This window comes from Ornithorhynchus anatinus, chromosome 3 (genome assembly GCF_004115215.2).
Source record: "Ornithorhynchus anatinus isolate Pmale09 chromosome 3, mOrnAna1.pri.v4, whole genome shotgun sequence".
NCBI lineage: Eukaryota > Metazoa > Chordata > Mammalia > Monotremata > Ornithorhynchidae > Ornithorhynchus > Ornithorhynchus anatinus.
Window position 1 is genome coordinate 3,127,412 of NC_041730.1, and position 27,834 is coordinate 3,155,245.

The 27,834-nt window shown below is 65.6% G+C and overlaps 1 protein-coding gene across 2 annotated transcripts in view; it reads right to left on the bottom strand.

Annotated features, from left to right (window-relative positions):
* Positions 1 to 5,129: 5,129 nt before the first annotated feature.
* Positions 5,130 to 27,834, bottom strand: part of AP2A2 (adaptor related protein complex 2 subunit alpha 2) — an 80,445-nt gene continuing 57,740 nt past the window's right edge. Inside the window, exons 9-23 of one of the 2 annotated variants that reach the window (XM_029059395.2) lie at positions 26,678 to 26,846; positions 25,963 to 26,100; positions 25,667 to 25,849; positions 24,276 to 24,373; positions 20,444 to 20,675; positions 17,848 to 18,033; positions 17,132 to 17,310; positions 15,564 to 15,641; positions 12,053 to 12,135; positions 11,112 to 11,201; positions 9,077 to 9,200; positions 5,930 to 6,046; positions 5,739 to 5,808; positions 5,496 to 5,630; positions 5,130 to 5,270 (exon numbers count right to left, since the gene is read on the bottom strand). In XM_029059395.2, coding sequence (XP_028915228.1) covers positions 5,193 to 5,270; positions 5,496 to 5,630; positions 5,739 to 5,808; positions 5,930 to 6,046; positions 9,077 to 9,200; positions 11,112 to 11,201; positions 12,053 to 12,135; positions 15,564 to 15,641; positions 17,132 to 17,310; positions 17,848 to 18,033; positions 20,444 to 20,675; positions 24,276 to 24,373; positions 25,667 to 25,849; positions 25,963 to 26,100; positions 26,678 to 26,846 — 1,960 coding nt within the window. In that variant the 3' untranslated portion in view covers positions 5,130 to 5,192. The remainder of the gene's footprint in view (positions 5,271 to 5,495; positions 5,631 to 5,738; positions 5,809 to 5,929; positions 6,047 to 9,076; positions 9,201 to 11,111; positions 11,202 to 12,052; positions 12,136 to 15,563; positions 15,642 to 17,131; positions 17,311 to 17,847; positions 18,034 to 20,443; positions 20,676 to 24,275; positions 24,374 to 25,666; positions 25,850 to 25,962; positions 26,101 to 26,677; positions 26,847 to 27,834) is intronic. The other variant, XM_029059394.2, reaches the window with a different exon arrangement.

Here is a 27,834-nt window from a genome sequence, read left to right on the forward strand (position 1 = left end):
GTTCTTGTCTGTCCGCCTCCCCCGATCAGACCGTAAGCCCGTCAAACGGCAGGGACCGTCTCTATCTGTTGCCGACTTGTTCATCCCAAGCGCTTAGTGCAGTGCTCTGCACATAGTAGGCGCTCAATAAATACTATTGAATGAACCCAGGTCTGATTCCCAGGCCCGGGGACTAGCCGTTAGGTCCCGCTGCTTCTCACTAAAACACCTAAGGTGCTGGTTCACACCCTGAGTGCCCTGAAATTGCATCTTTAATAATAATAATAATAATAATAATAATAATAATAATAGTGGCATTTGTTAAGCGGTTACTATGTGCCAGGCACTACTAATCGCTAGCGTAGAATCAAGCAAATCGAGCTGGACACCGTCCCTGTCCCGCATGAAGTTCGTAGCCTTCCATTTCATTTTCCAGATGGGGTAACTGAGGCCCAGAGAAGTGAGGTGACTCGCCCGAGGCCAGACAGCAGACAAGTAGGGGAGCCGGGATTAGAACCCAGAACCATCTGACTCCCTGGCCTAGAGAAGCAGCACAGCCTAGTGGCCAGACCACAGGCTTGGGAGTCAGAGGATGTGGGTTCATTCATTCATTCATTCAATAGTATTTATTGAGCGCTTACTATGTGCAGAGCACCGGACTAAGCGCTTGGGATGAACAAGTCGGCAACAGATAGAGACGGTCCCTGCCGTCCGACGGGCTCACGGTCCGATCGGGGGAGACGGACGGACGAGGACGACGGCGATAAACAGAGTCGAGGGGAAGAACGGCTCGTAAAAACCGATGACAACTAAATAGAATCGAGGCGATGTACGATTCATTAACAAAATTGATAGGGTAATGAAAATATATACAGTCGAGCGGAGTACAGTGCTGCGGGGATGGGAAGGGAGACGTGGAGGAGCAGAGGGAAAAGGGGAAAAAGAGGGTTTAGCTGCGGAGAGGTAAAAAGGGGGGGTGGCAGAGGGAGTAGAGGGAGAAGAGGAGCTCAGTGTGGGAAGGCCTCTCGGAGGAGGTGAGTTTTAAGTAGGGTTTCGAAGAGGGGAAGAGAATCAGTCTGGCGGAGGCGAGGAGGGAGGGCGTCCCGGGACCGCGGGAGGACGCGGCCCGGGGGTCGACGGCGGGACGGGCGAGACCGGGGGACGGCGAGGAGGCGGGCGGCGGAGGAGCGGGGCGTGCGGGGTGGGCGGTGGAAAGAGAGAAGGGAGGAGAGGGAGGAAGGGGCGAGGTGACGGAGAGCCTCGAAGCCTAGAGTGGGGAGTTTTTGTTTGGAGCGGAGGTCGACGGGCAACCACCGGAGTTGTTTAAGAAGGGGAGTGACAGGCCCAGGTCGTCTCTGCGGGAAGATGAGCCGGGCGGCGGTGTGAAGGATAGACCGGAGCGGGGCGAGAGAGGAGGAAGGGAGGTCGGAGAGAAGGCCGACACGGTAGTCTAGCCGGGATATACGCTCCAGACCTGTCAGCTGTGTGGCCTTGGGTGAGTCACTTCACTTCTCTGGGCCTCAGTTACCTCATCTGGAAAATGGGGATGAAACTGTGAGCCCCACGTGGGACAACCTGACGACCTTGTATCTACCCCAGGGTTTTGAACAGGGTTTGGCACACAGTAAGCGCTTAATATAATTATTATTATTATTATCCATCACACTACGCCGCTTCCCACCCGAGGAAGGCGGCCCAAAACCCTCAGTCGAAAAAGAGAAAAAAAGCAAGAAAGTCGGGTGAAATCGAGCTGTGTTGAAGTGGCCAATTCGGCACTGGATATCGTGACTGAAGACAGCCGGGGACGGGGTTGGAATTTCCGCAGAGAAACACACAGATATTAAGCAAGTCTGTATCCCATCCTACTCGATCATGCCATGGAGCCCTCCCTCACCTCATCGTACTAAAAATCTGTTAGGCGCCGACCGTGTGCCAGGCACTGAGCTGGGCGAGATAAGAATAATAATAATGTTGGTATTTGTTAAGCGCTTACTACGTGCCGAGCACCGTTCTAAGCGCTGGGGGAGATACAGGGTGATCAGGTTATCCCACGTGAGGCTCACAGTTCATCCCCATTTTACAGTTGAGGTCACTGAGGCCCAGAGAAGTGAAGTGACTCGCCCACAGTCACGCAGCTAATAATAATAATAACAATGTCGGTATTTGTTAAGCGCTTACTATGTGCCGAGCACTGTTCTAAGCGCTGGGGTAGACACGGGGGAATCAGGTTGTCCCACTGGGGGCTTAATCCCCATTTTACAGATGAGGTAACTGAGGCACCGAGAAGTGAAGTGACTTGCCCAAAGTCACACAGCTGACAAGTGGCCGAGCAGGGATTCGAACCCATGACCTCTGACTCCAAAGCCCGTGCTCTTTCCACTGAGCCACGCTGCTTCTCCAAAAAAAAAGATTAAACAGGAAGGCCCCGGGCAGGAGGTCCGAGGCGAGTGGGGGTTCGGGTCTCTGCCGGACAGATGGCACTGGCCACCTGCCCCGAGAGAGGCCGGCACGGTCCCCCGGCTGGTGGCTCATCCCCGAGAAGCTGCACGTTGGATAGAGAAGCGGCGCGGCTCGGTGGATAAGGGCCCGGGCTGGGGAGTCAGAGGCCACGGGTTCGAATCCCGCCTCCGCCACTTGTCAGTTGTGTGACTGTGGGCAACTCACTTCACTTCTCCGTGCCTCAGTTCTCCCATCTGAAGAACGGGGATGAAGACTGGGAGCCCCACGTGGGACGACCTGATCACCTTGGATCCTCCCCAGCGCTTAGAACAGTGTACGTAGTAAGTAAGCGCTTAACAAATGCCATCATCATTATCATAGAGCCCAGGCCCGGGAGTCAGAAGGTCGTGCGTTCTAATCCCGACTCCGCCACTTGTCTGCTGTGTGAACCTGGGCAAGTCACTTCATTTCTCTGGGCCTCGGTTCCCTCATCTGTCAGACGGGGATTGAGACAGTGAGGCCAACGTGGGACAGGGCCTGTGTCCGACCCGATTTGCTCGGATCCACCCCAGCGCTTAGCACAGTGCCTGGCCCGTAGCAAGGACTTAATACCATTCATTTCTTTTACCTATATACCATCCAGTTGCCCCGTCCTACCCCCAGTAGGCCCCCGGCCGGCCTCGCAACGAAAGCAGAGCCATCTGGCTCCCCAGAGTTGGGTGGGAATGCGTCCCTCCCGTCAACCCCGGTCCCCCCGGGGGACCCTCCGCCCCACAACCGGGAGGACGACATTCCGGCCGCCATCAGCCGCCCCGGAAGAGACGATAACGAGACGAGCCACTCACCGCTGTTCTGGCCTTTTATTTTCCTCTGAAAAGGAAAAATCCATCTTTCCGATGGATTTCCCGATTTCCAATCGCGGATCGACGACCGTTTAGTACAGAGGAGAGCCCCGCGCTGGACCGGGGGGTGGGGGGAAGGGACGGGGGGGGCTCTTCTCTTCCCCTCTAACGGGGAGGGGACCGATTCGGACGGAGCGGCGACCGTCCCACCGGGCCGAACGTCCGATCGCGGCGGGTCTCCGTCTGCAGACGGGTCGCTCTCGCACGTCGTCGATGCCGTAACTCGGAACGGATAATACTGTCGTCGTCAGCGCGGGGAACAGAGAGACGAAGGGGGTCGGGCGGCTCGGGGGGAGCGGGGAAGGGGAGCGAGCAACGTCGGTCGGGGGACAGCACGTCACCGTTCCACGGCGCGGACGGGGGTCTCGGCCGGGTGGGGCCGCCCCGTCGAGGGCAGGCCCACTGGGACCGGCCCGCGTCACAGAGACGCGGGCGCTGAGGGCGAGCGGGCCCTCCCGAGGACACGGACGGCCCCCCGCCCCCGGGCGCGGACGATTCACCACAACTTGAACCAAAGCAACACGGAGTGAGACGAGTCGGGGGGGGAGGAGGGGTGCGGTGGTCCCGCGGGGCGGAGGTCCTCCCGGGGAGAGGGCCGGTCGGGGGAGGACGCGAGCCAGCGATCCCGGCGGGGTGTGGCCGGACGGGCCCGGGATCCGTGCAGCAGCGGCCCCGCTGACAGTTCCTGGAGAGAGCTCGGATGAGGGACCCCCCAACCCCCGGGCACTTCCCGGGGCACGTTCCAAGCCAAGGCCCCCACCCTCGGCCACGGGCAGCCCGGCCCCGTCTGGACCTGGCTCTAGGACAGTGGCCAAGATGGTGGCTCCACCGCCCTCCCCTCCCAGTGGGAGCCACCCAGCGGGAGGCCGGCTCCCTCCGCTGCCCGGGGGCGTCCCCCCGGGGGCGGGGCCGGGGGCGTCCCCCCGGGGGCGGGGCCGGGGGCCGCCCCCAGTCGGCCCCGTCCGGCCTCAGAGCCGACCGGAGGGCGAGGGAGCCTTTCCCTCCAGCCTCCCCTCCCCGTCTGCCTCGGCTTCCCCACCCGGCCCGCTCCCCCGACCGGCCCCGGCGCCCGGACCCGGCGGCATCGGCGGGGAGAGAGACGGACGGCGCCGACGCGGGCCCCGGCCGCTTTCCTCCCGCCGGCCGCGGGGGTCCCGAGCCGGCCGCCCCCTCCGGGCGCCCCGGGACGGCCCGGATGGGACCCCGCCGCGCCGCGGCCCGGCCTCGGGCTACCCGAGTCCCCGGGGCAGACACCCGCTCGGGGGACGGCAGGGCCGACGGGAGGGAGGCGCCGGCCTTTCTGAATCTGGGGTCCCCCCGCCTTTAGGGCGGCCGGAGCCAAGCAGGAGGGGCCGGAGGAACCCTATCTCTCCGGGCGTTTAGTACAGAGGAGAGCCCCGGGGGGCGGGGGCCGGGGGGGCCTTACGGCCGCCGGGCGGTTCCCCCCGGCTCCCGGCTTACGGCTCGGTCCCTTCAGATGGCCAAGGCGGCCCCCGTCGAGGCGCTGACCCAGCGTCGCCTGCAGCGCCCGGCGGCCTGCGGATACGGATGCTAAAAGGGGACGATTTTTAACTGACGGTGGCGTTTCCCTTTATTTCAACAAAACTCGCCTAATTTCTGGAGGCGGGGGGTGGGAAATAAAAAATAAAACTAAAAAAAAAAAATCAAAGAGTCGATCCCAGGTGGGAGAGGGTCCCTCCCCGCCGGGCGGGTCCGCCATCGCCTGGGGACCGGTCGGGCTTTCCTTCGCCCGCCGTGCCCTCCTCTCTCCGGGGGCCGCGGGGCGGGGTGACCGCGGGGGCGGGGGGCGGGGAGGGAGGGCGGAGGGGGACGGAGGCGGGGGTGGGGCGCGGGGTGGCCGGCCGCTCCGGGTTAGAACTGTTCGGACAGCAGCTCGCACAGCCTCTGTGACACGCTCTCCTTGCTGGTCCTCAGCGTCAGCCGGTACATCTGCGGAGGGGACGGGCGAGGCGGGGGGGCGGTCAGCGCCGGGGGCCCCTCGGAGCCGGGCGGGGGGCAGGGGCGCGGGGGGCTCGGGGTGGGGGCGGAAGCGAGCAGGTGGCGAGACTCGTCCGGGGGCTCCTCCGCACCCGCCTCGCCACCTCTCCTTCCTCCGGGGAATCTTCCAGCAGGCCGGGGGGCGGGGGGCCAGGGCGGGCCGGGGGGGGCACGTACCCGGGCCTGGAGGTTCGGCTCCAGACGCAGGAGGCAGCCGATCTGGGTGGTCTTGGTGTGGATGATCCCGGCGCCCACGAAGTTGGAGGGGTTCGGGTCCACGTCCTCCAGCAGGGCGGAACCGAAACCGATGATCTGGCCGGAGAGAGAGGGGTGGGCTCGGGGGAGCCGGGGGGCTCAAGAGGAACCCGCTCCCCGGGAACGGCCCCCTCCCGCCCCGCCGCCCGCCCGCCCGCCGCCCACCTTAGCCTTGGTGATCTCGGTGTCCATGGGGTGCTTGGCCTTGAAGATGCTCTGAACCTCCTGCTGAGGGCTGCCAGAGAGCGCCAGGCGGGCGTCCGGTTAGAGGCCGGCCCGGGGGGAGGGGGGGACCGACCCCCGGGCCCCGGGCCGCCTCTCCCCGCCGGCCCCCCGCCCCGCCCCGCCCCGCTCACTTGCTCAGCTGCTTCCAGCGCTGGAAGAAGTCTTGGGAGGCCATCTCCGTCGGCTGGAAAAATTTGTTGAGGGTGATGGGCAGCTTCACCGACACGTTCTGAAAGGTGCCCCCGTACCTGTGGACCGCCACGGGCGTGCACACACACGACACACGCACAAAACACGCAAGAGGGGAGAAGGCCGCAGACATTAACAACCCGCGCCGGGGGCAAACGGAGGTTTCAACTCGCTAAAGGTCCGGGGTCTCCCGCCCTCTCCCTCTTTTAGAGCGTCACGGGGGCCCTAGGGCCGACCCGGGGGTATCCGTTGAGCGCTTACTACGTGCAGGGCGCTGTTCGAGGCGCTGGGGTAGATACAGGGTCATGGGGTCGCGGGGCTCCCGGTCTCCATCCCCATTTTCCGGATGAGGTCGCCGAGGCCCGGAGAAGCGAAGCGACTCGCCCACAGTCACACGGCCGACGAGTGGCGGGGCCGGGATTCGAACCCACGATCTCCGACTCCCAAGCCCGGGCTCTTCGCACGGAGCCGCGGGGCAGCTCGGCCCGGCGGATGATACCCGGGGCGGGGAGCCGGAGGGCCGGGGTTCTCAAGGCGGCTCCGCCACTTGATTGCCGAACGACCTTGGACAAGGGGGTCGGTCGACTGTATTTTTTGAGTGCTCGCCGTGTGCAGAGCCCCGCACGTTGCCCCGCACGCGGTAAGCGCCCAATAAATACGACCGAATGAACGTACCGAGCGCTTGGGAAAGCGCACGCGGACACGCTCCCTGCCCACGGCCAGATTACAGTCGAGAGGGAGCTTACGGTCCAGTGTCGCTTCGCTTCTCTGGGCCTCGGTTTCCTCAGGGGCAAAATGAGGATTCTAAACCTGTTCTTCCTCCTACTTAGACCCTGAGTCCCACGTGGGGCAGGGACCGCGTCCGTCCCGATTAACATCTATCTACGCCGGGCGGGGTGAATAGCCGGCGTCCAGAGGTTACAGGTTCCCGCGCTCAGTCGGTCGGTCCTATTTACTGAGCGCTTCCCGTGCGCAGAACACTGTACTGAGCACTTGGGAGAACAGACAGGTGAAGATGATGGTCAGGGAGGGAAAGATGGGAGGACGCAAGCATTTTGGTACGGTGTGGAGGGAGAAGGTCCGACGGGCCGATGGATGGGGTGGGTTTGGAGAGAAGTCAGGAGGTCTCCTCCCCCTCCCATCCTTTAACCGTCGGAGTTCCTCGAGGGTCAGTTCTCGGCCCTCTTCCGTTCTCCATTTACACTCACTCTCTCGGTGAACTCATTCGCTCTCACGGCTTCGACTACCACCTCTAAGCGGATGACACGCAGATCTACATCTCCGCCCCCGTCCTCTCCCCCTCCCTTCGGGCTCGCATCCCCTCCCGCCCCCGGGACGTCTCCGCCCGGATGTCGGCCCGCCGCCCGAAACTCGACGTGAGCGAGACCGAGCTCCTCGTCTTCCCTCCCGAACCCGGTCCTCTCCCGGACTTCCCCATCGCCGTGGACGGCGCGACCGTCCCTCCCGTCTCTCGGGCCCGCGACCTCGGCGTCGTCCTCGACTCGTCTCTCTCGTTCGCCCCACGCGTCCTATCCGTCACCGAGACCCGCCGGTTTCACCTTTACGATATCGCCGAGATCCGCCCTCTCCTCTCCACCCAGACCTTACCGCTACGGGCTCTCGTTATATCCCGGCTAGACTACCGTGTCGGCCTTCTCTCCGACCTCCCTTCCTCCTCTCTCGCCCCGCTCCGGTCTATCCTTCACACCGCCGCCCGGCTCATCTTCCCGCAGAGACGATCTGGGCCTGTCACTCCCCTTCTTAAACAACTCCGGTGGTTGCCCGTCGACCTCCGCTCCAAACAAAAACTCCCCACTCTAGGCTTCGAGGCTCTCCGTCACCTCGCCCCTTCCTCCCTCTCCTCCCTTCTCTCTTTCCACCGCCCACCCCGCACGCCCCGCTCCTCCGCCGCCCGCCTCCTCGCCGTCCCCCGGTCTCGCCCGTCCCGCCGTCGACCCCCGGGCCGCGTCCTCCCGCGGTGCCGGGACGCCCTCCCTCCTCGCCTCCGCCAGACTGATTCTCTTCCCCTCTTCGAAACCCTCCTTAAAACTCACCTCCTCCGAGAGGCCTTCCCACACTGAGCTCCTCTTCTCCCTCTACTCCCTCTGCCACCCCTCATTCACCTCTCCGCAGCTAAACCCTCTTTTCCCCCTTTCCCTCCGCTCCTCCCCCTCTCCCTTCCCATCCCCTCGGCACCGTACTCGTCCGCTCGACTGTATATATTTCCATTACCCTATTTATTTTGTTAATGAGATGTACATCGCCTCGATTCTATTCAGTCGCCATCGGTTTTTACGAGACGTTCTTCCCCTCGACTCTATCTATCGCCGTCGTCCTCGTCCGTCCGTCTCCCCCGATCGGACCGTGAGCCCGTCGGACGGCGGGGACCGTCTCTGTCTGTTGCCGACTTGTTCATTCCAAGCGCTTAGTCCGGTGCTCTGCACGTAGTAAGCGCTCAATAAATACTACTGAATGAATGAATGAATACAACGGAACAATCAACAGACACACTATGCTACTGACGCCTACCTGTTCCGTTCTGTCGTCTGTCTCCCCCTTCTAGACCGTGAGCCCGTTGTCGGGTAGGGATTGTCTCTATCTGGGGCCCGACTGCACTTTCCAAGCGCTTAGCCCGGTGCTCTGCACACGGTAAGCGCTCAATAAATACGAATGAATAAATGAATGAACGAACAGGGGATTCGATCCTACTTAGACTGTAAACCCTGTGTGGGGCAGGGGCTGTGTGTTCGTCCATTCAATCCTATTTTTTGAGCGTTCACCGCAGGCAGAGCACCGTACTGAGCGCTTGGGAGAGTACGACATTACGATAACCGGACGCATCTCCCCGCCCACCACGAGCTTACGGTCTGGAGAGAGACATCAATCTAAATAAACGAGGGATCTGGACGCAAGCGGTGCCGAGCCGGGGGGGGGGGGGGTGAAGAAAGGGAGCCAGTCGGGGCGACGCAGAAGAGAGAGGGAGGACAGGAGGGCGCAGTCGGGGAAGGTCTCTCGGACCCAAGGCCCCGGCGCTTAGGGCGGTGCCGGGCGCGGAGCGGGAGCCGGCCCGAGGGGGCAGCGAGCGTTACCTGAACTGGATGTTGAGCACCGGGGCCCGCACGAAGTCGGACAGGCACTCGATGTTGACCACCTGCTGGACCTGGGCGCCCCCGTCCACCGTGGGGTCCACCGGCTTCGTCTGCAGGTTCAGGTGTGCGCACGGGTTAAGGGGTCCACGCGTCACGACGGGGGTCCCCGGCCGCCCTCCCCGCACCCCGCCCCGCGGGTCTCGGCTGCCCGACGGCCGCAGCGGCGGGGGAAGCTCCCGGTGCTCTGTGCTGGGCGCTGGGGAAAGCTCAATACTCTCTAGGCCCTTACTCTCCCAAGTGCTTAGAAAAGTGCTCTGCACAGAGGGAGCGCTCACTAAATTCATTCAATCGTATCTGTCGAGCGCTTACTGTGCTCGATGAATACCACCGATTCATGGCCGAGGCGCAGTCCTTCAATCGATAATAACCACAATAACAATAACGTTGGTATTTGTTAAGCGCTTACTGTGTGCAGAGCACCGTTCTAAGCACCGGGGCAGATACAAGGTGATCGGGTTGTCCCCCGTGAGGCTCCCGGTTAATCCCCATTTTACAGATGAGGTCACCGAGGCCCAGAGAAGTGAAGCGACTCGCCCACGGTCACACAGCTGCCAGGTGGCAGGGCCGGGAGTCGAACTCACGACCTCCGACTCCGAAGCCCGGGCTCTCCCCACTGAGCCACGCCGCTTCCCAATCGATGAACGGACTGACCGTACGCCCACCGGGTGCCATCAACCAATCGACCGGAAACTCAACGTGGGCACGGAACGGGCCTTATTGGGAGAGCGGCCCGGCTTATTGGAGAGAGGCCGGGCCGGGGAGTCGGAAAGTCGTGGGTTCTAATCCCGGCCCCGCCACTCATCTCCCGTGTGACCTCGATTAAGTCACTTCACTTGTCTGGGCCTCGGTCAACCTCGCCTGTAAAACGGAGATCGAGACCGTGAGCCCCACGTGGGACAGGGACTGTGTCCAGCCCCATCTCCTTGTACCCACCCCAGCGCGTAGTACGGCGCCCGACGCACAGCGAGCGCTTAACAAATTCCATAATTATTATTCTTATCTGCATCGGCTTTGGTCTCTATCCCCCTCCCAAGCACTCGGGACAGTGCTCTGCAGAGCAAGCGCTCAATAAGTGTAATTGACTGACTGCTTGGGAGAGGACAACGGAGTTGAGAGACGCACTCCTTGAGTTTACAGTCTAGGTGCCCTGTGCCGAGCACTGGGGTGAGCTCAAATAGGCACCCCCGCAATGCTCTCCTTCGCTCTTTCTTGAGCTCTGTTTGCAGGGCACTGTACTACGTGTCAGGGAAGGCTCTAACAGGCTGCTTGAGACACGATTTTCCTGCCAATCAATCCCTCCTACGTAGACGGGGGCCCTGGCGGGACTGTCAGTCTGTGGTATTTATTGAGCGCTTACTGTATGCGCTATACTAATAATAACGTTGGTATTTGTTAAGCGCTTACCATGTGCAGAGCACTGTTCTAAGCCCTAGGGCAGCTACAGGGTCATCGGGTCGTCCCAGGTGAGACTCACAGTCGATCTCCATTTTCCAGATGAGGGAACTGAGGCCCAGAGGTGTGAAGCGACTCGCCCACGGTCACCCAGCTGACAAGTGGCAGAGGCGGGATTCGAACCCGGGACCTCCGACTCCCAAGCCCGGGCTCTTTCCACCGAGCCACGCTAAGCACGTGGGAGAGCACGCTATAACGGAAACATTCCCTGCCCACCCCGAGCTTACGGTCTAGAGGGGACAGGGCCCGTGTCCGACCTAATTCACTCGTATTCGCCCCAGCGCTGGGAACGGTGCTCGACACATAGTAAACGCTGAACCGATACCACTTTCGACGCCTATCGTCCTCTCTCCGGGGCTCAGCGCAGCGTCCCGCACGCGGAGCGGAAGGTCCCCGAGGGCAGGGCCTGCGTCCGAGCCGATTTGCCTTCGACCACCCCGGCGCTGAGTGCCTGGCACACGGTGAGCGCCTAACCCAATACCACGACCGCTATTATCATCGCGATGACGACGACGAAGGATATCGGCCTGCAGGTCGTCGGCGCAGATCAGCGTCGGGGTGAAGTTTAAGAACTGCGTGGACGTCTTGTTTCCGTAGAAGATAAACATCCGACCTGGGAGGGAGAGGGGAAGCGAATGCGGGGCGAGGATGGAGTTGGGACCCCGGGACCCCGGCCGCCCCGCACCTCCCGCCCGTCCCCATCCCCGCCCCCCGGCCCGGTCCCGCCATCCCGTCTGCCCCGGGGCCCCTGACCCACCCCCATGCCCCCAGGCCCCGGTCCCGCCATCCTGGCCGCCCCGGGGGCCCCGGCCCGCCCCCGTCCCCCACTGGCCTGGTCCCGCCATCCTGTCTGCCCGAGGGTCCCTGACCCGTCCCCCTCGTCCCCCTGCCCCGGGCCCGGTCCCGCCATCCCATCCGCCTCTCCCGGCCCATCCCCACCCCTCGAGCCCGGCCCCGCCAACCCGTCCGCCCCACCCATCTCGAGCCCGGTCCCGCCACCCCGACCGCGCCGGAACCCCCGCCCCGCCCCGCCCCGCCCACCGGCCCGGCCCCGCCATCCCGTCGGCCCCCGGACCCCCGCCCGTCCCCGTCCCCCTCCGGCCCGGTCCCGCCGACCCATCTGCCCCGAGCCCGCCCCGACCCCCGCCCTCCGGCCCGGTCCCGCCACCCGGACTGCCCCCGGGGCCCCGCCCCGCTCGGAGCTCGGTTTCCCTCCTTCCCGTCGGCGCCGCGAGGGGCACACGGCAGGTCCGCGGCGGTGCCGGGAGCAGAACCCGGGCCCTCCGACTCCCCGGCCCGTGCCCTTCCCGCTGGGCCTCGCCGCCTCTTTCGATTCTCACGAGGGCGGCCGAACTGCAGAGCGGTGAGCGAAGCCCCGGGGGACCGCGCCATCCCCCACGCGCCCACCCCGAGCCGAGCCAGGGGAAGGCATCCCCGCCCCGTGCCCCCCGTCCGGCCTCGTACCCAGGTTCTGGCGGAATTCGGACTTGAGCCCGATCTGCAGCAGCTGGTTTTCGAAGAGCACGCCGTTGTTTTTGCAGACAAACCTGGGCCGGGGGGAGAGGAGAGACGGGCCGGTCACGGCTGAGTCCCTCCCGCGGGGAGGCCGGGGCAGGCACGGGGGGCCGCTGGGCACGGAGGGTGACCAAGACGCCCCCTCGGGGGGGGGGGAGAGGACGGGAAGCCGGAGGGGGACGGGGGACCCCCGGGAGGCGGCCGGACGCTCGACGGACAAGCCCAGGGAGGCGGCCCCCTGGTCCCCCGCCGCTTCCAGTTGGCCCCCGCCGTCACCGGAGACGGGGCCCTCGCCCTGGACGTGGCGGGCGGAGGGACCGAGGGACGGGCCCGCTCGCTCTCGGGGACGCCGTCCACCCCGATCCCACCCCCGGGGAGCCCCCCCCCCCCCGCCGCCGGGCAAATTGAACTTCCCGGGAGGCTGGGCCGCAGAACCATCCCCGGGCCGCCGGCGAGCGCCCGGGGGTCCGCCCGAGTCCGCGGCCCGGGCACCGGCCCACCCCCCCCGGATCTCCAGGGGACGGGGTAGGCCGCAGGCGAGAAGCAGCCCGGCGCGGTGGCTACAGCCCGGGCCCGGGCGTCAGAAAGGCATGGGTTCTAATCCCCGCCCCGTCACTTGTCCGCCGGGTGACCTGGGGCGAGTCACTTCCCTCCTCTGGGCCTCAGTTCCCTCCTCTGGAAAACGGGGATTGAGACTGTGAACCCTAAGCAGGACAGAGACCGTGTCCAACCCGAATGGCTTGTATCCATTAGTACGGAGTCTGGTACATAATAAGCGCTGAACAGATCCCGTAATTCTTATCATCGGTGGCTAGAGCACGGGCCTGGGAGTCAGAAGGTCATGGGCGCTAATCCCGCTTCCGCCAGTGGAGAGAACGCCAACTTGGGAACCGGGGGACGTGGGTTCTAATCCTGCCCCCGCCACTAGTTCTTCCGTGTGACCTTGGGCAGCTCACTTCGCTTCTCTGTGCTTCCGTTCCCTCATCTGTAAAATGGGGATTAAGACCGTGAGGCCCACGTGGGACAACCTGACTACCTTGACCCTACCCCAGCGCTTAGAACAACGCTTGGCACATAGTGAGCGCTTACCAGATGCCCTAATTATTACTATTCTCCGGGCCTCGGTCCCCTCATCTGTAAAACGGGGACGGAGACGGTGAGTCCCACACGGGACAGGGACCGTGTCCGACCAGATCCGCTTGGACCCACCGCAGCGTTTAGCACGGTGCCTGGCACCTAGTAAGCGCTTTACAAGACACCGCAATTGTATTATCACTATCACGCGCGGGCACGCGCGGGCGTGACGGAGGAGGGCAAGATGGTCCCCGGACGCTCAACCCGGCCCCGCCGAGGGAAGCGCCGAGGACCGCAGGGACCCGTCCCGGGAATCGCGGGCGGAGTTGAGGGGCGGAGAAGGAGCCCGGTCTTAACGCCTCCCGGCCTCGACCTCCCCCACGGCCCCCTCGGCGCCCGCGGGCCCTCCACCCGAGCTCCTCCGGGGAAGGGCGGGCAGAAGGGCCGCGGGGGCGGGATCCGACTGCCACCCGCGGGACGCGCCCGGGGGCTCGGCCGCCGCCGCCCGTGGGTCCCCGCCACCCCTCCGTCTGCCCCTCAACTCAGGGCGCCAACTCCCACCTAGACCCCTTCTCCTCCTTCCTCCCGTCTGGAAAGCCGGGAAGGGTCTGTCTCCGCCCCCGGCCCGGACCAGGAGCCAGGCCCGGAGGCGGTGTGGCCTGCCGGACGGAGCCCGGGCCTGGGGGTCAGGAGACCCGAGAGACAGCGCGGCCTGATGGGTGGAGCCCGGGCCTGGGAGTCGGGGGGCCGTGGGTTCGGATCCCGGCTCGGCCGCTTGTGTGACCTCGGGCAAGTCGCTTCACGTCTCTGGGCCTCAGTTACCTCAGCGGACGGTAAGTGGTAAAATCCACTCACTCATACATTCGACAGTATTTACTGAGCGCCTACTATGTGCCCGGCACTGGACTAAGCACTTGAAAGGGACTATCTGGCAACAGATAGAGACCGTCCCTGCCCAGTGACGGGCTCACGGTAACGGGGTTTGGGACTGTGAGCCCCATATAGGGCTGGGACCCTGTCCAATCTGATCGGCTTGTATCCACCCCAGCGCTTAGTACAGTACCTGGCACCTAGTAAGCGCTTAACAAATACCGCCATTATTAATCCCGGCTTCACCGCTCGCCGGCTGTGTGACTAGGCCAGTCACTTTACCTCTCTGGGCCTCGGTCTCCTCGACTTTAAAATGGGGGTGACATACCTGTTCTCCCTCCCTCTTGTCCTGTGTCCCTGTGGGGGACAGGGACTGTGTTCAATCTGTAGTACAGTTTGGTACCCACTGCTTGGAAGAGAGTAAATGCTTATTACCATGATAATAATAATAATAATAATCCTTAATTATGGCAGCGCTGCTCCAGCTCAGCATGTAATAAGCACTTAATAAATGCCATTAGTAACATCAGCGTAAGCTCCGGGGCAGGGAGCGCTGTCTAATAATTTTATTTGTTCTCACTCAGGCGCTCGGCACAGTGCTCTGCACACCGAAACCTGGAAGCGCTTCGAGGATAATAATAATAATAATAATAATGATAATAATGTTGGTATTTAAGAGCTTACTATGTGCAGAGCACTGTTCTAAGCACTGGGGTAGATACAGGGTGATGAGGTTGTCCCCCATGAGGCTCACAGTCTTCATCCCCATTTTCCAGATGAGGGAACTGAGGCACACAGAAGAGACTTGCCCCCAGTCACACAGCTGACAGGTGGCAGAGCCGGGATTCAAACCCACGACCTCCGACGCCCGAGCCCGGGCTCTTTCCACTGTGCCACGCCCAAGAGGACCTGGGTTTCCATCCCGGCTCCGGGTCTGCCGCCGGACCTCGGGCAATCGCTTCCCTTCTCTGGGCCTCAGTTCCCTCATCTGGAAAATGGGGATCCCAGCCCTCTGTGGGAGAGGGACCGTGTCCTAACGGATGATCTTGCATCTACCCCAGTGCTTAGCGGTAATAATAATAATAATAATAATAATACTGATGGCATCTGGTAAGCGCTTACTGTGTGCCAAGCCCCGTTCTAAGCGCTGGGGGGGATCCAAGGTCATCGGGTCGTCCCACGTGGGGCTCACGGTCTTCACCCCCAATTTACAGTTGAGGGAACTGAGGCACAGAGAAGTGAAGCGACCTCACAGCCGACGAGTGGCCGGGCCGCGATTAGAACCCACGACCTCTGACTCCCAGGCCCGGGCTCTTGCCACTGAGCCGCGCTCCTTCTCCAGTACAGTGCCTGGCACATAGTGAGCGCTCGACAAATACCCTCAAAAAAAGAAAACGCTACCACGTCGGCCGAAATACGAGGGCGCGGGCGAGCCCGCCCGCCCCGAGGGGAGGCCGAGCTCCGGTGGTGGTCCAGGCCAGGGACGGGGGGGTTCGGGGGCTTGGGATCGGCTTACTTGTGGATCAGTTCATCGGCCTCGTGCACGGTGTCGGCTGGTTCCTCGGAAACCACCTCGGCGGGGGCCGGGTCGGGGCTAGGGCGGGCGGCCCCGAGGGGACGGTCCGGCGGGCGGACGGACAGAAGGAAGGAGAGCGGCAGCGGAGACGGCGAGAGTCGCGGTTAGTACAGAGGCGGAGGGAGACAGACGAGGAGAGACAGAGAGGGAAGGAAACAGAGAGACAGCGAAAGGGACAGCGAGAGGGACCGCCCGAGCGGGGCTCCGTGCGCTCGACCCCGGCCGCGGGGAGGGCGGGGGGTCCGGCCGCGGTTCTGCGCTGGCTGCCCCGCGGACCCTCGCCCCGGGGGTCTTCTCTGGGACCGGCCCGGGACACGAGGAACATCCCGCCTCTCCGAGAGCGGAGACGGACGCCGGGCCGAGTCGCCGGCCCGGGGCACCGACGGGAGCCGAGGGAGAAGGGGGGATCTGGTCGCCCGAGGCCGGCTCCCTCCGCCCGAGGGGTCGGCCGAGCGGGCGGGGGACGGCGCTCCGCACGGAAGCCCCCGCGTCCCCAGGGCCGGCCCGGCCCCCGGCTACCCCCGACTCGGGGCTGCTCCCTCCGGCCTCTCGGCTCCGCCCCGGCGCCTTCGACCTAGTCTCCGGGTCCCTACCGAAAGGGAGCGAGCGCCGCCCCCGCCGCCGACTCCGACCCGGCTCCGGCCGGGCAGGCCCGGGCCCCACAAACCGGAACCTGAAGACCGCGCTCCCGAACCCGGGCCCCGGGGACCAGAGCCCGAAGGCCGAACTCCGAAGACCAGACGCCCCCCCCTCCCCCCCCCCCCCCCGGCAATTTGATCCCCAAGTATCGGACTGAGGCCCGAGAGACCAGAACCCGAAGACGGAGCCCACCGGGCCCCGGGGGTCGGGGCCTGCGGCTCTCACGGGAGACAAGAGCGAGCCGTTCGGCTCTCGAGGGAACGAGGCCAGGCGGGATTCCCGTCCCCGCCTCGCCGGGCTGGGGGCTGGGAAGGGACACGCCGAGGCCCCGAGGCCTCGCGCCGGCCGGTCGGCCCTCTGGAGAAGCGGGAGCAGGCGCGGGGGGGGGGAACCGGGGCGGCTGGACATCTTGGGGAGAGACCGCGGCGGCGACAGCGAAACCCGCAGCCGGGTCCGGCGGCCCGGGCCGGACCCGCGGAAGGGGACGGAGCGACGGACGGGGCGGTACGACGCAGGCGGTCGGTGGGTGGAGGGGACGGCGCAGCCCCTCCCGGCCGGAGCCCGCCCGGCAACGCGCGCACACGCGGGTGCGAAGACGCACGCACCCACCCCCGCTCCCGCGTGCATCCGATCTCCTCCTCCCTCCCAGGGCAATTTCAACGCCTCTCCCTCGCGCCGCGGGCTGGGCGGGAGACCGAGGGGGAGCGGGCGGCCGCGGGGTCGGAAGCGATCCGCTTTCGACGGCTCGCGTCTACCCCCCGCCGGCGCGCGGGACGGTGCCCGGCGCGCGGTGAGCGCTCAACGCATACCGTAGGGAAAATAAAAATGCTTAAAGGGGTCCGGGGGCAGCGGAGGCGGCCCGGGCCTACCTGGCGAAGTTGTCTTCCGAGCCCGGGGCGAGCGGGGTGGCGGCGGAGGCCGAGTCGGAGAAGACGTCCACGAGCAGGCTGCTGCCGCCGCCGCCGCCGGGGCCCGCCGGGGGGGCCGCCGCGTTGGCCGGGGGCGCCGGCCCGAGACCCAGGAGGTCGGCCGACGGGGACGGGGTGGACTGCGGCGGGAAGGGAGACCACCCCTCAGGGAACCCTCGCCCTCCGACCCCGCCGGCCGCCGAGGAACCCGCCCCCGGAGACGCGAGGCTAGGAATGACGCTAACCGGGGCGTTTCTCGAGCGCTCACTCCGTGCCGGTCACCGTACGGAGCGCCGGGGTGGATACGGGCGAGTCGGGCTGGGCGCGGTCCCCGTCCCGCGTGGGGCTCGCGGTCTCAATCCCCATTTTACAGATGAGGCAACCGAGGCCCCGGAAAAGCAAGCGACTCGACCGGGGTCACCCGGCGGGCGGGCGGCGGAGCCGGGATCAGGACCCGGGTCCTCCGACTCCCGGCCCGCGCCGTCTCCCCAAGTGGGGGACTTGTATAAAGCGGGGCGGGGGAAGGTGTCAGGGGTCAGTGCGGAAGGGGGAGTTGGCACGCGTGGGGCCGGGGGGGTGGGGGGACGGGACAAGCTCACGCCGCCGCGGGAGTTACGCCAGCCGCGCGCTCCCGGGGCCGGAGGCGGCCGGGGGCATCCGTCGGGGGCCGGACGTACCACGGCGCTGGCGTTGGCGGCGTGGACGGGGCCGGCCGGCTCGGGGCCCCCGTTGACGTCGGCGCTGCGTTCCCTCTTGGTGTCCTCCAGGTCCGTCACGGTGCTGGGCCCCTTCTTCTTCTTCAGCTTGGCCAGGATGGACGACTCCCGCTCGGGGAACGGGGGCATCTCCTCCAGCACGGTCGCCTGGACCACGGGTGGGCGGGAAGGCCGGGACCGTCACCTCCCGGGCACCGCCTCCCTCCCCACCTCCCCGCCGCCGCCCGCCCGCCCTTCCCTGCCCCTCGCCGCCGTCGACACCTCTGCCGACACCACCTTCCGTGCCCGCCTTCCCGCCGCCGCCCCCGCGATGACCCCGGGACCCCCGGGAAAGGCTAGAGAGGGCAGGGCGGAGCCGGCAGGGCCGGGCGGGGCCGGACGGCTTCGTTCCCCTCACTCGTGACTACGGCGGGGCCGCCGATCACGGCCCGCTGCGCGCCGAGCGCCGGGGCGGACGGGCGGTGACGAGATCGGACGTTTCCGTCCCCCGCCTCCGCCCCACGGCCTCAGAGGGACGGAGAAAGAGCAGGGATTACTATCTGCAGATTTTATCGTTAGAATTTTATCCCTCCCGGGCCTCGCCCCCTCTTAAGGGCACATCCCTCCGCGGAGACCCCGAGGATACCGTTCTGCATTCCCTATCGCTTCCTCCTACCTGCCCCTCGGTGTCCGCCAATTCTGACGACGACGGTAACCGTGGTATTTCTTAAGCACTCGGTTTGTGTCGGGCCCCGTACCGAGCGCGGGGGCGGACACGCGCAAATCGGGTTGGACGCCGTCCCCGGCCCACGTGGGGCTCGGTCTCAATCCCCGTTGCCAGGAGAAGCGAAGTGACTTGCCCGTGGCCACACGGCGACGAGCGGCGGAGCCGGGATCGGACCCGTGTTCTATCCGCCAACCACGCTGCTTCTCCCGAGCGCTCACTACGGAGTTCTACGGAGTAGAGCGTCAACTCCTTGAGGGGAGGGGAGTGGGTCGACTCGACCGTCTCCGCAGACCGCTCGACGCGGCGCTCCGCACGCGCGGACTCTAAGCTCCGTGAGAGCAGGGATCGTGACTCTCCCGAAGGCCGTCCGGTGCCCTGCACGCAGAGGATGGTCTGGACGCTCTCCCCCCCTTTCAAAGCCCTAATTGAAGGCCCACCTCCTCCAAGAGGCCTTCCCTGACTAAACCCGCCCTTTCCTCTCCTCTCCTCCCTTCTGCTTCGCTCCCTTTGCTCTTCCCCCGTCCCAGCCCCGCCCCACCCGCGCCCATCTCTCTCACTTCTTTCCTTCCATTCACGTCCGTCTCCCCCGCAGACCGTCAGCGCGTCGTGGGCGGGGAACGTGCCCGTTTACTGTCGTGTCGTCCTCCCCCGGGCGCTCAGTCCAGTGCCCGGCACACAGTGAGCGCTTAAGGCGTAAGATTTAATGAATGAATCCGCCTTCCAACGTTGAACGACCGCTACGCGGAAGACCGTAGAGATCGCGTCTGCCCACGCCGTCGGACTCTCCCAGGCGCTCGGTCCAGACTACTAATTCTACTTATTTACGTTGATGCCTGTTCACTCGCTTTGCTGTCTGTCCCCCGGCTTCCAGACTGGAAGCCCGTTGTGGGCAGGGACGGTCTCTCTCTCTCTCTATTGCTGTATTGTACTTTTCAAGCGCTCAGTACAGTGCACTGCACAGAGTAAGTGCTCGGTAAATACGGCCGAATGAATAACTGATTGACCGAGGAGACCCTTGCCCAAGACGGCGAGTCAAAAGCCGGTCGGCCCAGCCCACCTGAGGGGGGTCTCCAGCCCGGCCCGATCGATCCCGGGGGGCCCCGGCCCGGCCCACGGAGGGGTCTCCGGCCCGGCCCGCCCTGCCCGGAGGGCTGCGGCCCGCCCGAGGGGTCTCCGGCCCAGCCCGTCTTGCCCGGGGGGGGGGGGGGGGGGGGGGTCTCCGGCCCAGCCGAGGGGTCCCCACCCCGGCCCGTTCCACCCTAAAGGTCTCCGTCCCGGCCGCCCCGAGGGCGGACCTCTGGACCGTACGCTCGTTGCGGGCAGGGAACGTGTCCGTTCACGACCGTCTCTACGAGACGCAGCGTGGCTTATTGGAAAGGGCCCGGGCTTGGGAGTCCCAAGTCGCGGGTTCGAATCCCGGCTCTGCCACCGGTCAGCCGGGTGACCTTAGGCAAGTCACTTCACGTCTCCGGGCCTCGGGTCCCTCAACCGGAAAACGGGGACGGAGGCCGTGAGCCCCACGGGGGACGTCCCGATAGCCCCGTATCTACCCCGGCGCTTCGGACGGTGCTGGGCACACGGTAAGCGAGTCACAACCTCTCTGTGCTTCGGTTCCCTCGTCTGTCAAACGGGGATGAAGACCGTGAGCCTCCCGTGGGACGACCCGACGACCCCGGATCTCCCCCAGCGCTTCACGGGTACCGACATTATTAAGCGCTTCCCGGACGCCCCGTCGTCATTAGGACCGCTACCCGGGTCGACCGTCGTCGTCCCCCCCCCCCGCCCCCGGCGCCCGGTCCAGTGCTCGGCACGCGGTCGGCCCTCCGTCCCTCCGGCGGGCCGGGCGGCTACCAGGATGTCGGTGCTGGCGACGGTGCTGAGGCGCAGGTACTCGACGGCGCGCTGCTGCAGTTCCACGTCGGCGTTCTTCAGCTGGCTGCCGCTGCGCAGCACATCCTGCACCGTCGGCTTGATCTCGGGGAACAGGTTGACGAACTTGATGTAGGTGGAGAGCAGCAGGGCCCGCGTGGGCACGCTGCACAGGTGGAACTTCGAGTGCAGCAGGTTGAACTGGATCAGGGGGCTGCGGGAGGGGACGGGGGGCACCGGCGGACCACCGGGGGAGAGACGGGCCGTCGGTCGGGCAGCTCCCCTTTCGCCGGCCCTCCCGAGGCCCGCCGCTCTCCGCCTCGGCCCGCTGCGCCCACCCAGACCGGGGGCACAGCCCCGACCCTCCGCCGCTGCCCCTCGAAATCCAACAAGAATCACTGCGGCGTTCGTTAGGCGCTCCTTCGCGCCGGGAACCGTACTAAGCGCCCGGGCGGAGACGAGCAAATCGGGTTGGGTTCGGTCCCGCGTGGGGCTCGCGGTCTTCATCTCCGTTTCACGGATGAGGCGACCGAGGCCCAGAGAAGCGAAGTGACTCGCCCGAGGCCGCCCGGCGGACGGGGGGGGGGGGGGGGGCGGAGCCGGGATTAGGACCCGTGACCTCCTGAGTCCCGGGCCCGGGCTCGATCCGCTACGCCGGGCCGCTTCACCCGTCTCCGTCCAAACCAACCCCCGACGTCGGCCCGCTCCGGCGTGGCTCGGCGGCGAGAGCCCGGGCTTGGGAGTCAGAGGTCGCGGGTTCTGATCCCGGCTCCGCCACTTGTCGGCTGGGTGACTCTGGGCAAACGGCTTCACTTCTCTGGGCCTCGGTTCCCTCATCCGGAAAATGGGGATGAAGACCGTGAGCCCCCACGTGGGACGACCCGATGACCCCGGATCCCCCCCAGCGCTCAGAACGGTGCTGGGCACATAGTAAGCGTTCAACGGACACCATCATCGTCACCATCATCCCCCCACAATCCCACCGCCAGCTTTTCGCCCTCCTTCACGTCGGCCGTGGGAAGCTTTGGACTCACTTGCTTCTATTAATGTCTGTCTCCCCCTCTAGACTGTAAGCTCGCTGGGGGCGGGGCACGATTCCGCGTATTGGACTCTCCCAAGCGCTTAGCACAGTGCTCCGCACACGGTAAGCGCTCCGTCGAGGTCCACCCGAGGGATGTCCAGCCCAGCCCATCCTGCCCGGGGGGTCTCCGGACCCACGATTATAATAATAATAATAATAACAACAAGCGCCGAGTACGGTGCCCGGCACACAGTGAGCGCTGAATAAATACGACTGAGTGAAGAATCATAATAATAATAATGTTGGTATCTGTTAAGCGCTCACTAGGTGCAGAGCACCGTTCTAAGCGCTGGGGGAGATCCAGGGGCATCGGGTTGGCCCACGTGGGGCTCACGGTTTTAATCCCCATTTTACAGATGAGGTAACTGAGGCACAGAGAAGTCAAGTGGCGTGCCCACGGTCACACAGCTGACAAGTGGCCGAGCCGGGACTCGAACCCACGACCCCCGACTCCCAAGCCCGGCGTCTTTCCGCTGAGCCACGCTGGGGTAGACGCTAGAGAATCACGTGGAACCCAGCCCCCGTCCTACCCAGGGCTCACATCAGATGAAGTAAAATGAGGCCCAGAAGTGAAGTGACTCGCTCAGGGTCACCCAGCTGACAGATGGCAGAGGCTGGATTGGAACCCGGATCCTCCCGGGCCCACAACGATAATAATACTATCTGCACTGCTCTTTGAGCGTTTACTCCGTGCCGGGCCCCGTCCTAAGCACTGGGGCGGATAGAGAAGCAGCGTGGCTCAGCGGAAAGAGCGCGGGCTTCGGAGTCAGGGGTCATGAGTTCGAACCCCGGCTCGGCCACTCGTCAGCCGGGTGACTTTGGGCGAGTCGCTTCGCTTCTCGGCGCCTCAGTTCCCTCATCTGTAAAATGGGGATTGAGACCGGGAGCCCCACGTGGGACGACCCGATTCCCCCCGTGTCTCCCCCAGCGCTCAGAACGGTGCTCGGCACATAGGAAGCGCTTAACAAATACCAACATCATTATTCTTAGTAGAAGGAAGCAGCGTGGCTTAACGGAAAGAACCCGGGCTCGGGAGTCAGAGGCCGTGGGTTCTAATCCCGGCTCTGCCACCTGTCAGCTGTGTGACTTCGGGCGAGTCACTTAACCTCTCTGTGCCTCAGTTCCCTCATCTGTAAAATGGGGATTAAAGCCCGTGAGCCCCACGGGGGACGACCTGATTATCTCCGTATCCACCTCAGGGCTTAATACAGTGTTTGCCACATAGTAAGCGCTCAACGAATACCTTTATCATTATTATTATTATTATTCCAAGCAAATGGGCTTGGACCCAGTCCCACTTGGGGCTCAAAATCTTAATCCCCATTTTCCAGACGAGGGAACCGAGGCCTAGAGAAGCGAAGCATCTTTCCCAGGGGCGCAGAGAAGATACGTGGCGGCGCCGGGACTGGAACGCAGGTCCTCCTGCCCCTCGGGCCCGGGGTCTATCCGCCAGGCCCCGCCGCTTCTCGGCTGCCAAACCCGACGAGCTCCAAGCCCGGGGCCGGCTCGGGCCCGGGACTAGCCCCGGGCCGGCGACGAGCTCCGGGCCCGAGGGAGGCTCCAAATCTCCGGCCGGGTCGGGCCCACCACCGGCTCCGAGCCCACGGCCGGCTCCGGGACCCACCGTTTTCTGTCCCTAGGGAGAACCGCCCCCGGCACTCGCACACAGCCCCCGCCGGTGGGCGACACCGGCCACCTTCCCCGTCTCCGACGACTCCGTCCGGAGCCCCGTGCCCGTCTACCCGTCGGGAGCGGAAGCTCCCGGTGGGCCCAGAAGCAGCGCGCCCTGGTAGACAGAGCCCAGCCTGGGAGTCGGAATGTCACGGGTTCCGATCCCGGCTCCGCCCCCTGTCAGCTGGGTGACTTTGGGCAGGTCACTTCACCTCTCTGGGCCTCAGTGACCTCGTCCGGAAAATGGGGATGAAGACTGGGAGCCTCGGGTGGGACAACCCGATCGCCTTGTATAACAATGTAATAATGTCGGTATTTGTTAAGCGCTTACTATGTGCAGAGCACCGTTCTGAGCGCTGGGGGAGACACAGGGGGATCGGGTCGGCCCACGTGGGGCTCACGGTCTTCATCCCCATTTTCCAGAGGAGGTCACTGAGGCCCAGAGAAGCGAAGGGACTCGCCCACGGTCACCCGGCTGACGAGCGGCCGAGCCGGGATTCGAACCCATGACCTCGGACTCCAAAAGCCCGGGCCCTTTCCACTGAGCCCCGCTGCCCCCAGCGCTTAGAACGGGGCTTTGCCCCTAGTAAGCGCTTAACAAACGCCACCAGCATTATTAGATACCACAATTATCACTATCATCAGAACAAGCTGCGGGGGTCCCGTGTATCCCCACCGAGCACTCAGCACGGCACCCAGTGGGAGCTCAGTAAACACCACCGCCATCCCCGATCGCGGGACGCTCTCGACCTCCCGCCCGGAGACGAGACCCGCCTGTCGGGTCCGGCCGGATCCGACCCCCGCCGGCGGGCCTAGCTGTCCGTCGGTGGTATTTACCGAGCGCTCACTGCGGCGCGGGGCACCGTACTACGCGCGCGGGAGAGTACCGTGCGAGGGAATCGGCAGACGCGTCCGGTAACGAGCCGTCGCCCGCGGCCCCGGCCCCCGGGGGCCGGCGGGAGGGCGCGGGGCGATGGCGAGACGGCGCCAGCGAGGGGGCGGACACGCCCGGACCGGGCGGCGCTCGGGGGGGGGGGGGGGGGGGAGGGCAGGGGCTCTGACCTGGATCGGGGGTCTCCAGCGATGAGGTTCCCAAACTCCCCCAAGATGTAGCCCCCGACTTTCACCAGGTTCTCATGGCAGGCCGGCGCTTGGAGGGCCTGGTGGGCGGGGAAACGGAAACCATCCGTCCATCGACCGGTGGGACTTTTCGAGCATCTGCCGCGCGCAGGGGCCTGTGCTAGGCGCCTGGGAGACCACCGCGTCGTACAGGGCGGAAGGGAACACGCTACTCAACCTGCCGCCGTCCGTTCGCCCCCCACCCAGTTATCCTGCCACCGTCCGTCCTCCCCCGGCGTTCACCGTTTGCCATTCCCCTCCCACGCCCACCGTCGTCCGCCTCTCCCTCCGCCCACCTGGATGCCTTGGCGTCGTCCGTCCTCCTCCCACGCCCACCCGGGTATCCCGCCGTCGCGCCCGCGCCCACCCCGATATCCTGCCGTCGTCCGCTCTCGTCTAGAAATACTCCCCCATGCCCCCAAGGGATCCGGCCGTCGTCCGCTCTCCTCTCGCGCCTCACGAGGATATCCTGCCGTCGTCCGCGCCCCTCCCGCGTCCCGCCCGGATATCTCGCCACCGTCCACTCTCCTCCCGAGCCCCGCCCGGATATCTCGCCGTCGTCCACGCTCCTCCCACGGCCACCCGGATAACCTCGCGTCATCCGTTCTCCTCCCACGTCCCACCCGGATATCCTGCCGTCGTCCCTTCTCCTCCCACGCCCTCCCGGATAACCCGCCGTCGTCCGTTCTCCTCCCACGGCCGACCCGGATACCCCGCCGTCGTCCGTTCTCCTCCCGCGCCCGCCCGGATATCACGCCGTCGTCCCTCCTCCTCTCGCGTCCGCCCGGATATCTTGCCGCCGTCCGCTCTCCTCCCACGCCCGCCCGGATAGCACGCCGTCGTCCGTTCCCCTCTCGCGTCCGCCCGGATATCTTGCCGCCGTCCGCTCTCCTCCCACGCCCGCCCGGATAGCGTGCCGTCGTCCGCTCTCTTCCCACGCCCGACCCAGATATCCCGCCGTCGTCCGTTCTCTTCCCGCGCCCGCAAAGATATCCCGCCGTCGTCCGTTCTCTTCCCGCGCCCGCCCGGATATGCCGCCGTCGTCCGTTCTCCTCCCGCGCCCGCCCGGATAGCGCGCCGCCGTCCGCTCTCCTCCCGCGCCCGCCCGGATAGCGTGCCGTCGTCCCATCTCTTCCCACGCCCGACCCAGATATCCCGCCATCGTCCGTTCTCCTCCAGCGCCCACCCGGACATCATGCCGTCGCCCGTCCTCCTCCCTCGGCCCGCCCCCCTCCGGCACGCCCCACCGCCCCGTGGCATACGGCCGGGGTCCGGTGTCCTGCCCCCCACCCGCTCCCCGGGCGCTCCCCTCCCCTCGGGGGGTGGTCCCCGACCTCGAAGACGGTCTTGGCGGCGTAGCCCTGGACGTCGTCGCGGTTGATGACGATCTGGATGACGCGGTACCACACCTCCTCGCTCACGTAGTCCCCGGCGATGCGGATGAGGTTCAGGATGGTGTCCACGTACCACGTGTAGTCCACCGCGTACTTCTCCGCCAGGATGGCCACCTTCAGCACCTGGAGGGGGGCGGGCGGGCGCCGCCGCTGGCCTCGGTCCCGGCCCGCCGCCCCCCCCCCCGCCCTCCCCCCCGCCCCCCCCCCCCGAGACCCGCCGGGGCGGCGGCACTCACGATCTCCTCGCGGATGGAGTAGTCGGCCGTCTCCAGGTAGTTGAGCATCTCGGCCACGATCTGCTGCGCGTTGCTGCGGTCGCACATGGCGTAGAGGAGGTCCACGGCGCGCTGCCTCACGCTCACGTCCCGCTCCGTCTGCACGGGGAGAACCCGCGCCCACCGGCGCTCTAACGACGGGGCCCGAGGAGAGGCGGGGCGGCCTCGGGGACTCAACTCCTCTGCTCCTCCTCCCCTCCCCATCGCCCCGACTCCCTCCCACTGCTCTTCCCCCTTCCCCAGCACCTGTCTCTATCTGTCCGTATCTCTTACTCCGCTTTATTAATGACGTGCGGTACGGTGCTCCGCACGTAGAAAGCGCTCAGTAAACACGACTGCGTGAACGCATATCTATAATTCCATCTATCCTGACGCCACCGACGCCGGTCTACTCGTTTCGTTCCGTTGTCCGTCTCCCCCTTCGAGACCGCGAGCCCGGGGTCGGGTCGGGATCGTCGCCATCTGACGCCGAACCGGGCTTTCCGAGCGCTTGGCACGGTGCTCTGCGCCCAGCGAGCGCTCGGTGAATACGACCGAACGAGCGCGACGACGTACTGAGCACCGATCCAAGAGAGCGAGATGAGACGCGGTCGCTGCCGGCGTGTGAAGCGTCGTGGACCGGGTGGGGGGGGGGGGGCGGACCCCGGGGGCTTGGCCGGGGGCGGCCGGGGCTGACCTTGAGGGCGTTGGTGACGGTGTCGATGTGGGTCTTGACGGCCTCGTGGGAGAACTCGGAGCTGGCCAGGGTGCACATGCTCTCCAGGGCCAGGTAGCGCAGGTTGGTCTCGCGGTGCTGCAGGAACTGGCCCAGCTGGTTGCAGGCCCGCACCAGCAGGTTCGGCTCGCTGGACCCGCCCCGGGGCGACAGACACGGCGCGGCCGGGGTCAGACGCGGGGACGGGGGGGACGGAGCACGGGGGAGAGAGGGGACGGAGGAGGGGGGGACGGAGCACGGGGCGGGGGCGGAACGGAGCCCGTGTGGACGGACCCCGAGGGAGGACAGTATGGAGCACCGGGCAGAGCAGGGATGGAGGACAGGGAGGATGGAGCTCGGGGGAGATCGGGGACGGAGCACGGGAAAGAGCGGGCACGGAGGACAGGGAAGAGGGGACGGGGCACGGGGGACAGCGGAGACGGAGCGCGGGGGGGAGCGGGGACGGAGCGCGGGGGAGAACGGAGACGGGAGCGCGGGGGAGAGCGGAGACGGAGCGCGGGGGGGAGCGGGGACGGAGCGCGGGGAGAACGGAGACGGAGCACGGGGGAGAGCACGGATAGAGCACAGGGGAGAGCAGGCACGCAGCCCGGGGAAGACCGGGGATGGAGCACGGGGGAGAGCAAGGGATGGAGGATGGGGAAGAGCAAGAGACGAGAGCCCGTCTCCTACCCCCGCCCACCCCCCACCAGTTTGGGTAGAGAAGCAAGGTGGGCGGGGACAGGGCCGCCCCAAATCCATCCATCTTCCCCCGGCCAGGGCGGTTCGGTGAGGGCAGGGGGACCCCGCCTCGGGAGGGGCAGCGCTGCTCAGTGGAAAGAGCCCCGACCCGGCAGTCGGGGAACCCGGGTTCTGATCCCGCCTCGCCCCGTGTCTGCCGGGTGATCTCGGGCAACTCGCGGCGCCTCCCTGGGCCCCCGTCTTCTCCTCTGTCAAAGGGGATTCCGAGCCAGTTCTCCCTCCTACTTCGACCGCGAGGCCCCGTGGGACAAGGGACCGTGCCCCACCCGACTGTCTTAGCTTCACCCCGGCGCTTACCCGGGTGCTTTGCACAGAAATGAGCGCTCTACAGATACGACAATTATCATTATCATTATCGTGGCCGAAAGAAAGGTTGGGCA